We start from the raw sequence: 14,150 nt of genomic DNA, 5'->3' as shown, positions 1-14,150 counted from the left end.
CCTGTAAAAAAAAACACTCACTGACCTGGAAGGAGCTTACATGTTTGTAACAGGTGTATCACAGCTGTAGAGAGCCTCACAGTGAAAAGGTAAAGACTGCTGTACTGTGGAGTGGGGTTACACACAACCAGCTCAAAACGATGAATACAATAGAGATAAATGTGAAGACTGCGAATCTGTGAAAACTGGCACAGAGGCTGCATGCAGACAATAAAGCCTGGTGCAGCTCCAAGCAGAGAACAACCAGAGTGTGAGACAGTGAAAAGTGCAGAAGTGTGTTGGTTTGCCCTCAGTGGAAATGATTTCTGCTCCACTGGCTTTTCAAAGACACAGAGTGGGGAAACAGAGTGGACGGCTTGTTATTGGAATGCAGCGCTCAGACAGAACAACTCTTTGAAGTTTGCACACTCTGGACCAGCTCCATTAGAAACAGGTGTCTGCTTGTGTGTCTGTGTGTGTGTCTACCGCTTTCAAATACACACTGTTGTGTATAAGCAAGTGTGATTCTTCTTGCACTGTTGATTTTATGAGACTACGACGAGTCAACAGTGAAGGAACTGTGACGAGGACGTGATGCGTCTTTGTCTCTCACCTGTTCAGTTGATGAGGATGCCAGGTGAGCGTCCCTCCTCCTCTTTAATGTTCTTCAGGTTGTTCTCTGCTTCGTCCACAGTGCTGTGACACACACACACACACACACACAATGAAACAATGCTTGATTATAAGACACACAACACTGCCTGTGAGTGCATGTGTAATGTTAATGTGTGTCGCCTACGTTAGGAAATCCCTGACGTCCTCCACAGTGAGTTCTCCAGTGGAGTCGAGGGTGAGGTCAGCACAGCTGAGGGGGGAGTCCAGTGGGGTGTCCAGGACGGGAGAGGACAGGGAGCTCGGTGGCCCCTCTGTTTGCCCTGTGAGGATGACACCCAGAGAGTCAGGGGCCAAACAATGTGTCTGCACTGTGAGCTGTAATGGATTAAAGCTGAACAGACACAGGAAGCAGCAGCACTTTGAGAGCAAATATACTTTACAGGTCACAGGATGAAAAATGGTGGATGGATCAAATGATGAAATCTGCAGTGGTTTGACATCAAAAGATCTTCTCTCTCAATTTTAGTTTAGAATTAGTATTAAATAAGTAAAGGTGCTCTAATCAGTATTTTTATCTGAAGTAAGGTTCGGTTAGCATTCGCACTGTGAGAGGAGTTGATCATGAGGACTACACCACAGAGAGTCCCACAGCTTCACCTCGTTTTACTGCTTCTTTTCGCTTATTACTTTGAACCAAAAGAGTAAAATTTCCAGAAAATCAGTCTAATTGGTGCAGGAAAGAGGTAGAGGTAGAGCTTTTTTTTGTTTTGTTTTGTTTTTTTGCTGCAAACAGAGGACAGACACAGCTGGCAGTTAACAACTGGCTGGTGAACGAACGTAGTGGAGCATGTAGCAATGAAGCAGCTGATTACCTCCCCGAGGAGACCAAAAGCAGCTCAAAGGAGTGAAAACTTGTTGATCCGGCTGGCAGGACTCTAAATGAACGTCAATGTTGTGGACGGATGTGTAAATAATCAACTGCTTGACGACACATTCACACCATCAGCGTTATAAAAAGATGATCATTTGTCAATATGCTGAATTTGCTCTCATTCCAGGGGTCAAAAAATATTTCTATTAATTCACATTAAAGTTATTTGGACACGACAGTTCTGTGAGCTGATGTACATTAGAGAATAGGCCTCTCAAAAATGACTCCATAGTCTACAGTACTTCTTCAAACGCTGCCACAAATCCTTCCTCTACTGTGAAAATCTGCTTTGAAAAAAAAAATCATTCATTTTCTCAAAAGGAGGTTGGTTATAAATTCCTAAATTCCCCTTTGTGCAGTACAACCAGAGGCAAGTCAGAAGTGGCTGGGTCACCCTCTAAGTGGTGCCATCAAAACGCTGTTAGGTCTGTTAAATCTGCATTTTCTCCTATAAACTCTTGTCATGGAGCATTAATTCTAACAATTTTCAAAAATGGGAAAATACAGTAAAACACTGTGTGTCGCCTGCATGAGTAGTTATTAAAGTCTGAGGTTTCTGTGACAGGGCCTCTAGGACATAAACAAACTCCACTCTGGTCGCCACAACAACCATCACTTCCTGCCAGGGAGGGAGGTGCTGGGCAGGAGAGGCAACTGGGGCATACTGAATGGTTACCATAGAGACAAGATGGGACCCCCTGCGAGGCCTAGTCGGGGTTTAAGAGGTTCAGAGAGACGAGAGAGAGAGAGATGAAGTGGGAGAACAGAGAGGGGAGAGAAAAATGAAAGAGGAAAGTGTGTGTGTGTGTTCAGACGTACCCTCAGCCTGACCCATCTGGTTCTTGTGGGTTCCATTGGCCTGCGGCTGCGTTGTCGTACCATCGCTGAGGAGACACATGAGCACACACACCGTTTACTTTGGCAGCAGACAAGTAAAAACAGTCAGAGAATCATTTCTTTGGTTTCACATGCAGCCGAGTGCCTAGAGCTGGTAGGAGCCCATCAGAGAGCATTACCAACAACACGATTTGTGTTTCCCAATGTTGGAAGCTTTATTGTCATCATATTAACACACAGAGCGACTACATGGCGAAATTCAAGGTGCTACTCCAGGTCATAAAAAATATACTAGATATAAAAGAATAAAATCAGGACACTCGTAAAAACACAATATACATAATAGCTGAGACGGTGGTCAGAGGTAGTCGAGTTCAGTGGGGGTATGATATTATTGCATGTGGGTGGGTGGCAGCAGATGTGGGGTCCAGGAACCACCAGGGCCCATAACAGGCTTACAATGGCTCCTTTAAAAATATATAAGACTATTTTACAATACTCTATATGGAGGCATCCAGCCCATTGACATTTCTAGGTGTAGAACAGTTTGGATGATTTTCCTGAAAATATTTGACAACACTATATTGATCAATATAGTGCCATATACTAGCACATTGAATCCAGATTTCCCATCATTAGTTTAATTTTACACTAACTTTTCTCTTCAAATTAAGAGATTTGCCATGTTGTTTAAATTAGCATTGCAAATTCTAAGTTGCCTGACGACCAATTTTCTCCAAACAGGGATCTTGCTAATGTTCTCGTACACTAAGCTCTGTGTGTGTGTATGTGTGCCTGTGTGTTACCTGGCAGGTGTTGGTTCAAGAGGTCGGTCCAACTGAACAGAGAAGAGCGGCTCAGTGAGGACCTTGGCAGAGAGTGAGAACCGTTCATACTCCGAGGGGGAGACCAGGTAAAAGCCTGTGGAGAGCAGCACATAAACAACAATTAGACGGTGACTAGTGCTGTTCACATTTTATATACTACATATAATGTTTCATCTTTACTGCACAGGGTGGAAGAGGTCTCCTTGGAAAAATAAAATCAAAACTATCTGTGTGATTTGATACTACAGTAGTGTGTAAAAACACTAACCCTAACCAAGTACTGACACTTCACCTGGCCCAAGCTCTCCTCATCTCTCCCTTCATTAGGACTCCATGTGACATCATGTTTCACAGTATTACAATGTTAGAGTCATCATCTGAACATTAAACTGCAACTCCTGGTGTTTAAATAAAATAGAACAGTATTTTGACTGTTTTCAAAGTCGTTTTCTTCCTCACCCTGCCCGTTCTTGGTGAAAACGCAGGATGCAATGCCGCTTATATCCTCTTTGCGGATGCAGTCATAGCGCACCTGAAGGCACGAAAAGAAGGCAACAGTTATAGGTAGCAGAGGGAATCACACAACAACTCTACACACTGCAGATGATGACAAAGCTATCACAAAGGTGTCTCATACAGCAAATTCTGTGATACTCCATACACCGCAAAGCAATTATTAAAGAAAAAAGCAAGAATTAATTTTCTCATGGTAACATATGCATTCACTGTCATTTAGTCGTAGCCATAAACTGCCAAATGGCCGAGCTGCCAGAAAGTAGCAGAATTCTGTAGTTTAATATTAAAGATGCAACTGCGCCTCACTACAATATTCTCAATTAGTGTAAATTTAGTTTACTGAAAACAAAACAAAAAAATTATGTCTAAACCGTGTCTTTTCTCTTTGTCAGTGTTCTCTTCCTATGGACCCCCAATAAGCTGTGTCCTCCCTAGTGTGTATTTATATTGTGTATTGTCTCATTATCAGCTGATTGCCAACAAGTTGCTCATCATGAAGGATCTGTGTGTTTATTACCAGGTGTGAGTGACAGACTAAAATAAAGCCTGGCTGTTTGTGGGGAGTGTGTCTATCGATTGTTTGTCCTGTGGGTGTTGTGAAAGCAGAAGTGGCCCAGACTTTAGACTTGATAGAACACCTCTGATTGGTTTCTCTTACTGCTCACACTGTGTGCTGCGTTTCCTCGGACAGGTCCTTGTTCTTCACTACAAGTTTATCCTCATTCATTTGATAAGTGCCACCAAATGAAGTAGTGACTCTAATTGGCAGGACAATCTGTTTAGAGTGTGCTTGCTGCCAGTGTATCAATAAAGATTGCAAGAGGAAGCAATAAAATATATTCCCATACTGATATTTTGTTCCAGTGCACCGTTACCAGATCCACTAAATCCACCAGATCCTCTCACCTGTGGCCGGAGAGCTGGGATGTTGAACAGGTGCATGTCTCCCAGGTTGGTCAGACACACCAGTGTGTGTTCACTGTAGTCTTCCTGAGCAGTGGAGCTGAAGACCACCAGAGCCACCTTCCTCACCCGACAGCCTTCATGCGCCGTCAGCTTGAACTTGGTCTTTGCGCTCACCTTGGGGAGAGAGAACACCTGCAGAGGGAGAGAAGAGGATTGTTGTAACGTCTTTAGTCTTTGCCGCTCTCTTAAATACAAAAAACTAGGGCTGGGACGATATGCTTTTCTCCCGATTCGATTCTTCTACGATTTTTTGGATGGCGATTCGATTTAAATTGCAATTCTACGATATTGCCGATTCTCTCGATTTTTAGTTGCATTTTTAACATTTATCTGCACACAAATACTGTAGGAGCCTATAAATTAACATACTCCATTATAAAGTGAACTTAAACCCTTTTCAAAGCCTGTACTCTCTGTATGTAAAAGAGGCTAACAAATACACATTGCACAATATTTAAAAAAATGCAAAAAAAACAAAAAAACATTCAAAAAAAAAAATTTTTTTCAAAAAAAAAAAAATCAATTTAAAAATCGTCAAAAAAGATATCGCGATATCTATGTGAATCGATTTTTTCTCCCACCCCTACAAAAAACGTTTTTTTGGTCTCCACCTTGAGCTGTTCCTCCGATGCAATGAGGACAGAGTGAGTGTTGGTCATGTCCGGGGCGATGGCGAGGTCCTGGGAGGCTTCATACGGGTCTGGTAACGGCTTCCCCCGGCCGTCCAACACGCAGATCGACACCACGGGAGCCCTGTGCATCAGCTGAATCTCTTTACCCAACACCGCCTCCACACACGCGCTGCTCTCGCTCGCTCCGCCCCGCTCACACACGCGTCCTGACCCGACGCCGGGAACCTCCAGAGCGTAGGCGTACACACTGCCCGAGTTGGTGCCCGCCCATAGTGTGGGGCCGTGGTGTGTACCTGAGGAAGTTAATAAATAATGGCAAAGTCGTAAAACTAATCAAAGATGCCGAGTCCATAATCTGGACCAGTAAGTGAACGCACCGTCACGTAGGAAGGTGTCAGCGAAGCACAGGCATCGGACCACTCCGGACAGCGAGTCGTCTGCTGACCGAGGTTCAATCCGTCGCTGTATCGGAGCCACTTCCTCCTGCTCGGCCAAAGCGGCGTTGGCTTCTTGGACCTGCACGGATCATAATTAAATAAATATAAATAAAAATAAATAAATAAACAAATAAAATTATTTCAGTCTACATGTTTGGTGCAGCTCGTCTACCTTGCTGGTGGGTGTGGTGATGGTGCGTTTCTTCCCCGACACCCTGCTCTTGCGGATGCGTCTGAAGCTCTGCCTTAAGGACTTCTTCAAGGACTTGACTCTGGACAGGGGGCCTTCCATCGCCAGCGAGTCGTTAGGGTGCAGGGTACACCTACGAGCACATCAAGAGAAATAAGCAGCGTGTTTTGGATCGAGTCTGTTCATTTATCAACAGCCTTTTTCCTGTCTGCAGGAGAACCAAGCACTGGGCTCTGACTCCAACCTGGCCAGCACAGCGTTTCGTCTGTGGTAGTCAAACAGGCCAAATCCGTGACTCGTCCCGAAGGAGATCAGGTTCCACTCGGCGTGCAGCGCCACCGCTGTGACGGAGGCCGGGGGCAGGCACTGCACCAGCACCTGCGGCTGGAAGCCCGGGGGGAAGGGGGCGGGTTTAAGGCGTGGCTCCAGCCGGTCGTGGCCCTTCCAGGTGAAGCCCTCCCTGTCCTGCAGCAGATCGACCACCGACACGTCCACCGAGTGGTCCGAGCGCTCGTCGCTCAAACCCAACACTATCACCTGGAGACATCAGAGAGGTGGCTCATTCAGTTCCAAGTGCCAGATGCAGGAGACATCTGGAGAAGACATTGATGCAGTTGCACCAAAGATGCTCTACTATGACAAGATGGCTCTTTACAAGCTGCACTAATGATATGAAATGGTACACTTCCGTCTCCTAAGTGGGCGTGGTCACCCAAGACCCCACCTCATGTGTGTGGATTTATAAACGTTGTTGGTAGAAGAAAGTGAGCTATTTATTTTTCCTTATTATAACATCAAATATCGTAGTTAGCACGAACGTTCATGAATGTTAGTAGACGTTACCTAGGAGATCTATATTTGTCCATCTGAAATTTGCCATTTTCGTGTCAAAATGTTCAGATGAGATGTGGCTTGTGAAAAATGAGTCCAATATTTACTTCAGTGACTATTGGGTGAAAGAATCAACCATAATCTGTGCTCACGTTCAATTCTCCCATTGGAGTCAATAGACTCCAGACCTGCTGCTAGTCTCCTAAAGGGGCGGTGTAGCGGCGAAGCCCACGTGACACAGATACAGAAAACTGACTCGTCATGGGGCGTCTGGTTTCACATTAATGAGCTCATCTCCTGCAAATCCACCAACATCAAAAAGGATTCCAAAAAAGGAATTACAAATAGTTTATAACAGCTGATTAAAAAGAGATATTTTTACATTTATTTATCTGTCAGTTTTTGCAACATGCACCTTTCAGTGCAGCAGAGAGTAGCCAAATGATTTTCTAAATGTGGAACAGTTTCCATCCATATTCATGCTCTTCACAAGATGAAAGCTAATGTTTTCAGATTCCCTGACCTTTCTTTCTGCACCACTATCAGTCCACAATTTCCTCTTGTTCACTGAAATATCAAAATCTTGGGGAGGGGGGGGGTCAGGAAATGTATTCAGCGCGTACCCAGCGGGATGAACACTTTTCATTTTGGACTTCCTTTGAGCATCTCGCTCAGCCAAAATGTCAACTTGGCACACAAGAGATACCTCACGCCTCAGTGGCATTAAATTTGCTGAGCACACTGAGACTCCCTGAAGGATAAGCCTCTTTCATTTTGACCCTAAGGATTTTTTTAAGGATGTTGCCATCAAGGACAAACACAAAACGCCTATTAAGTGCTGGATCTCTTTTTGATTACAGCTGCAGTTCTCCGTCTGCCAATCTCCTCAACTGGCTTCATCTCATCCAGAGAAAACACAACATGGAGCCATTTAACTTCAGAGCTAATATTAAGAAATCAACTCAACAATAACAATACAGTGTGTTGTGTGTAGACACAGAGGTGCATCTGAATGTTTTTGACCCTTTCAAGTTATTGTAATGGGGTTTAAAAGCAGGGGATATTTTAAGAGAGAGTTCAGATTAGATTTACTTCTGTGTGTGTGTGAGTGTGTGTGTATGTGTGTGTGCATCTTCACCTGTCCAGCAGTTCCAGCCACCACCAGCTTGTTGCTGTATTTGCACAAACTGATCTTCTGGATGCCCAGCCTGGGGTCATCACTGTACGGGTCGAAACAGCCCACCTACACACAAAAACACACAGGGACTGGAAGTTAGTTGGATTTATGAAAACTATACACAGACGGCTGTGGTTTGTGCGCATCAACTTTTTAAATCCACATTTCAATGTCACTTCCTTTCAGCTGATTGTAACATGGCATGGTTACACTTTCTAAATACTGTATACAAAACAAGACAAGAAAGCCAAGCCACTTGTTGTTATATGAGGGACACCTAAGATGCCAATAAGTGAGTCACGTGACCTGCAGCCAGGCAACGTTGTTTCAATGGGAAAACAGCCTGTACATGGAGGCCAGAGAAAAACGGTCAAAGATGCAGATTATTTTCTCATCTCATCCACTGCACAAGTGTTGCCTCACTCTGAATAACTGATCTGAACAGGGCGTAAGCAAATTCAGTTCAGGCAGATCAATGTCAACATGCCCATCTGAAGCTCCCCTCACCCTCCCCTCTACAGCAGCCCCTCTCCACTTAATCTCTGCCAAATGCCAGGACAATCCCCCCGTTTCCCCTCATACATACTCAGCAAAACATGTGCATTAATCTGCCTGTCTCCCTCACACACACACACACACACACACACACACACAAACACAGTAGGAATTCCAACAGAATCTCCTCTTGCATGGGAAATGTGTCTTGGCAAAACAAGGAGTAGGAGAAGTTGGTCACTAACACACACACACACACACAAGCAGAGGGAGAGAGACAGAAAGAGTGGGCTGATTGGTCTGGTTTTCATTACAGGGGAGAAAAAAAGGAAAGACTCTTCATCCCATATGAGGGCCACATTCCTGAACATGCAGCTCTGTTACCACAGGATACATGTGGAAAGGTGGGTGGGGGGTGACAGAGTGAATAGGAAGAAAAGAAGGGAGTAAAGGGAATGGGAAAACAAGCCTGCAGAGGTGTGTGTGTGTGTGTGTGTGTGTGTGTGTGTGTGTGTGTGTGTGTGTGTGTGTGTGTGTGTGTGTGTGTGTGTGTGTGTGTGTGTGTGTGTGTGTGTGTGTGTGTGTGTGTGTGTGTGTGTGTGTGTGTGTACACTCAGAACGACATCTAATCTTTCTTTAATCCATTTATGATCCCATGATACTGTATGCTTATCTTGCACATCCACCCGAGCACTCAGAACCACTTCATTTAAATATTCATTTGCTTCATGACCCATCTTCCATTTCCTGTCAGCATATAAAGAACCAGATTTCTCAGCCAGAGCCCCTCCCTGGTCCTGCTTCCCGGTGCTGAATCACTTCATTTAAATGTAATTCTGCACAGAAAACAGAATCCGACTGTGGTTCCTCAAGGGTCAACTTTTAACAGGAACAATAAGGGTGGGTCTGTCTGAAAATCAAACACATGAAAGCATTCAGATGGGAAAATTAGGCCACAGATGTAGCGTTACGGCATGGAGTGTGTGTATAAAACACACAGTTTGTATTACACCAGCCTGTAAAATACAACCCTGCGCCTGATCTTTAACTCAAACGCCTCCATTAAACCTCTTCTCATGCACGCCTCCTCGGCTCTCACCTTCCTGAAGGGAGGCCATTCCTCCTCCTGCTGCATGTCGGGGTCGTCGCCGGGGTCCTGAGGGTCGTCGCTGGGGTCGCAGTCGGTGTGGAAGACGTTGGCTGTGCCGAGTTTGTACAGCGGCGTGAGAGCGACGCCCGATGCATCCCAGAAGCGAACGGTGCCGTCTTCGTGTCTGAAACACGAGCACAAGTTCAAAGAACGATTACAACAAAAGTACGATGATGGTGATGCATTTCAGAACTAAACATGTGTGGCTCTGGAGTTTCCAATCAATCAATCCATTGCACTTGCTTTCTGCAGTTGATTCTTATTGTGCTCTCAACCAGTTTTACTTCTGCCAAATATCCGGAGCAAAATTCTTCCAAATGTCCCAGGATTTTCTTATTGTCATGGCACTGCTGAAAAATTCCGGTCACATGCAAATCCGGATTTATCCAGTAACTTCATGTGGTTCTGATCAGAAATAAAAAAACAAACACATCTACATGCAACTTTTAAATCATTTACTCTAAACTAGAAAGCAGCAGATTTGTGCCAAAGTTGTGTCACAATTTCTAAAAAAAAAAAAGAAAAAGAAAAAAGTAATCCAGTCCTAGTGTGGACGTAGCCTGTGAGTAGTTAAGTGTCAGTGTGAGTGCGTGCGTGTGTGTGTGTGTGGATACCCTGTCAACAGCAGCTCCTGTTGTTTGGGTGGAGGTGCCAGGTTTTTCCCTCCACATATGGGCCAACTCTGTACAGACACAGATTGGAGAGAAGTTAGAGCTTTGTCATATTGGGGGAAAAAAAGCTGGAAGACAAAAAACTTAAGTATTGAATTTGACAGGAAAACAGCATATTTCCTAACCCTTTCAATTTTCACCATGACCCCAATCTCAGAATTGACTAACCCTGACACACAGGCATACCCACATGGGCCCAGAAACGCACAGCGAACTGCTTCTGTTGCCTCCTCTGTTATGGTGCCAGTCTCTCTGGTTTGGCCTCACACAGACAGACACAGCCTTGACTTACGAGCATACCAGCTGTGTGTCTGTGTGTGTGTGTGTCTGTGTGTGTCTGTGTGTGTTAGTTTAATCTGCCACTGATCAAACAGCTGATCTGAGCTACAAAGACTCTGCAAAGCCTTTAACTGCCGACACCTGCTCTTAAAGTTCACACACCACCAGCGGGATGATGGTCACGGTCCTGTTGGGCTTCCTGGGAGCTGACGAGCTGCCAGCCTCTGAGCTCAGATCAACAAGCGCCGTGAGTAATAACATCCATTTGACCGCAATATCCTCACTTGGATCGGCTTCACTTTGCTTTCTATCAAGTTCGACTTCTCTCGACTTCGAGGCAGCAGCTGAGTCTGGAGATGACAACCAACCATTTGGAAGGGAGCCAAATAAAATCCTGCAGCTTGTGAGCATGCTGGTTTGTATGTACTCAGTCGCCGATTAGTGTCGATGGCTATATTTAAAGCATGAGTAGTTTGGCTGGCCATACTCTGTTTAAGGTGTACTCAGGTTAAGCTGCTTACATGCATCCTTGATTTGCTGTAAATGAATATCCCTCCTGCCATGAATAAACCAATTTACAGAATAATCCTGTTCTGCAGCGTCCTGCCAACAGCCACAGCGCTCCACCAGTAACACGCTATCAACGCTGACGCTGCCAGCTACGTTTGACTGAGTAGAAATCAATTCTAATACCTAGAGAGGGAACTTTTTCATGATGCCAAAAGAATGGTCGAGAAACACAAGATCAAAAGCAACAAAATAAAAAAATGCATTTCTCCCCCCTTTCCTCAATACTGAACATTCTTCTACACAATTTTGCTTTATTGACAAATGTTTTCCAGCCAATGTAGCGAAAAAGAGGCAAGTGAAGCACAAAGCAGTCTTTGCATCAAAGCCCTAACGTATTAAAAAATAGATGAGAGTCTGAAAATTGTTTTTTGTCGCATGTACTGTATCTAATAAAGATTTCACAAGCACTAATAACGGTCTCTTGGGATATTCTAAGAATTGTAAGTCAACAGAAGAAGAAGTGACTCGTGCAAATGGTGAAAGAGAATAAATTAGAGTATTCAAAACATTTACATTGCTCCAGCCACATTAAGGAGTCCTGACCTCCACACAATAAGCAATTTCAGCATTTAAAAGAAGTCATTGCCCATGCGTGCGAGTGCTTGTTTCCTGTTTAACTGAACTCTGCCTCTCACCCTGTGCGTGTGTTGCAAGCCCTGCTGTGCTTTCCCTGCGTTGACCACCCTCTCCCACAGCTTAGGAGGGACGCTGGAGATGTGGCAGGAGCAGGTGATGGCTGAGGAGTGGAGAGGAGCCAGGTAGGGAGTGGGCAGAGAAGGCCACCCGGGGGTTTGGAGATCGATAACAACCAGCTCCTCTTCTAGCAACACCACCAACGCCGACGGGTCATCAAACTCTGTAGGAATGAGGGACAAGACGGGAAATGAAGCGTTGACGCTGTCGAGCATCCAAGGACACACATCACTGGTGTTGGCCAGTTGGTCACCTTTCTCCTGCTCTGTGCTGTGGACAGTGAAGAAGTCAATGACTCGCGATGTGAAGTCAAGAGTGACGTGGTCTTTGTCCTGCTGAATGGTCAGACAGTGGCGGTCACCGTAGCTCGCTCTGGGCATCCCTCCACTGTATAACAGCACCGGAGAACTGGAGCGAGGAAAACACAAGAGCGTTTCTTCAATCCAACATCTGAGCAAGAGTCTCCGAGTGGGGAATCTCTATTCTTTCTACATCCAAAAATGAGCTTTAATTTTAAAGAAAGAATTTGCAACAAGATGGAAAAGATATATGCTACAAAGATCTGGGTGAAATGCAGATTATAAAAATACCATCATAAAAAGACATTTTCTTTGAACTTCTTGAAGGGATTTGAGTAATCACCATGTTATTTCAAACTAAAGAAAATAGTATTCTTGGAGCAGGAGGCAACAACTTTTGGATTTAAAAGGACAAAAGCAGTGGAAAGAGGTTTAAAAAAAAAAAAAAAAGAGGATATGAAGAAAGGCGGAGTAAAAATGTTTTGGCACTAGGATCCAAGACGCCCAGTCTGACTGCAGGAATCAAATGTCCTCATACAGGAAAAATGTCACAACACAAGGCTGCAGCACTCACCCTGTCTGAGTTGTCCTATACAGGATCTTGCTGATGGCCTTGCAGGGAAATGGACCTGGTGCAGACAATAAGGTGAAGTTACAAAACATTTACAAAACTATTAACACAAACAAGAAAGAAAAATTCAAGCAGCATTGTTAAAAGCTTTAACTTTACATACACATCTAGAATAAGAATCCTCTTGTGGTCACTCCCACCAGGAATCTGACTGAACAAAATCCCCTTTAACCCTAATTGTCACCATAACAACGAGCTCCTATGAGTCACGGTATGTCATCAGACATGGTTCATTTTGCCATCGTCAAACAGACCATCAACTCCACCGGACGTGTATGACAGTGTGCTTAAGCATGCATTAACTGCTGTGTGCGTGTGTTTCTCACCATATGGGATGGTGGAGGACACTGGCTGGTGATTGTAGGTGTTGCCATTGGTAACTGACCACACAGAGTAGCCCCCATCGTTATGGGAACTGACAAACAAGTTTCCACAGCGTTCCCACACCAGGCTCTCCAGCTGCTGCAGGGGGGGTACACACACACACACACACACACACACACAGATCCATCAGACCAGGCTGCATAGCAGTAAAATTACAATTTAAAGATATGTATATTCATAGATAGCCCATTAATAATGTGAACTTGCTGAGGAAACTTCACTCTGTAAACCAAGTACCTGTTTGCCCAGGAACAGCTGGTCGGCATGACGAGTGCTCAGATCCCATAGGACCACCAGGCCTCGGCTGTAGCCAATCAGAATCTTCCCTGGCTGCTGAGGATGTTCCTGAAGCGACTCCACCGGCCCTAAGGATTTCCCACATCGGTAGTCGTCTGGCAGGCTGCACCAAAAACAAAACATCACCCATTATCTCACATATGTGTTATTCTAATGCTGCGTGCTATAAATCACTACTGACTGACTACAACTCATATTATCCTGTGAAGAAACTTGAATCACTGATGGACGAGTTATGAACTTTATGTGTAAATGACGAGGTGAGCACCAGAACCAGATGTCAGCGGTCTGAGAACACCAGACTAAAACTAGTAACAGGGTCTATGCAGAAAGTGCAGAAGTGATGTGATGTGTAAGTGATGAATAGTCAGTGAACTGAGGTGCAATATTTGGTCATGTGATTACAACAAGGCCGGTTTCCGAGCTATGCATAGCACCGTCACCGCTATTTCATCTGTTACCAACGACATCATAAGTGCATTAGACAAGGGAAAATACTGTGCTGCTCTATTTGTGGATTTATCAAAGGCATTTGACACTGTTGACCACATCCTGCTGCAAAAACGTTTATCTGACATTGGTTTCAATTCAAATTCACTTCAGTGGTTCAAGGACTATTTATCCAACAGACAACAGTCAGTGACATTGGGACATCATCATTCTTCACACCTACCCTTAACGAAAGGTGTTCCGCAGGGATCCATATTAGGACCTGTATTATTCACAATCTATATCAATGATAT

General features: G+C 44.6%; 1 protein-coding gene across 2 annotated transcripts in view; it reads right to left on the bottom strand.

The window, feature by feature from the left end:
* llgl1 (LLGL scribble cell polarity complex component 1) overlaps window positions 1–14,150 on the bottom strand; it is a 37,364-nt gene that overhangs the window by 3,298 nt on the left and 19,916 nt on the right. For both annotated transcript variants that reach the window (XM_083977096.1, XM_083977097.1), the window contains 18 exons: window positions 13,348–13,510; window positions 13,053–13,188; window positions 12,670–12,724; window positions 12,050–12,204; window positions 11,739–11,959; window positions 10,198–10,265; window positions 9,533–9,707; window positions 7,900–8,004; window positions 6,175–6,467; window positions 5,913–6,063; window positions 5,681–5,819; window positions 5,283–5,596; window positions 4,612–4,803; window positions 3,649–3,721; window positions 3,169–3,283; window positions 2,345–2,409; window positions 779–914; window positions 593–675 (listed from right to left, as the gene is read on the bottom strand). In XM_083977096.1, the coding sequence (XP_083833222.1) occupies window positions 597–675; window positions 779–914; window positions 2,345–2,409; window positions 3,169–3,283; window positions 3,649–3,721; window positions 4,612–4,803; window positions 5,283–5,596; window positions 5,681–5,819; window positions 5,913–6,063; window positions 6,175–6,467; window positions 7,900–8,004; window positions 9,533–9,707; window positions 10,198–10,265; window positions 11,739–11,959; window positions 12,050–12,204; window positions 12,670–12,724; window positions 13,053–13,188; window positions 13,348–13,510 (2,635 nt within the window). In that variant the 3' untranslated portion in view covers window positions 593–596. The remainder of the gene's footprint in view (window positions 1–592; window positions 676–778; window positions 915–2,344; window positions 2,410–3,168; window positions 3,284–3,648; window positions 3,722–4,611; window positions 4,804–5,282; window positions 5,597–5,680; window positions 5,820–5,912; window positions 6,064–6,174; window positions 6,468–7,899; window positions 8,005–9,532; window positions 9,708–10,197; window positions 10,266–11,738; window positions 11,960–12,049; window positions 12,205–12,669; window positions 12,725–13,052; window positions 13,189–13,347; window positions 13,511–14,150) is intronic.

Source organism: Trachurus trachurus, assembly GCF_905171665.1.
Source record: "Trachurus trachurus genome assembly, chromosome: 8".
NCBI classification, from domain to species: Eukaryota; Metazoa; Chordata; class Actinopteri; order Carangiformes; family Carangidae; genus Trachurus; species Trachurus trachurus.
Note: the sequence above shows the minus strand (reverse complement) of the source record. Positions and strands in the feature narration are given on the sequence as shown.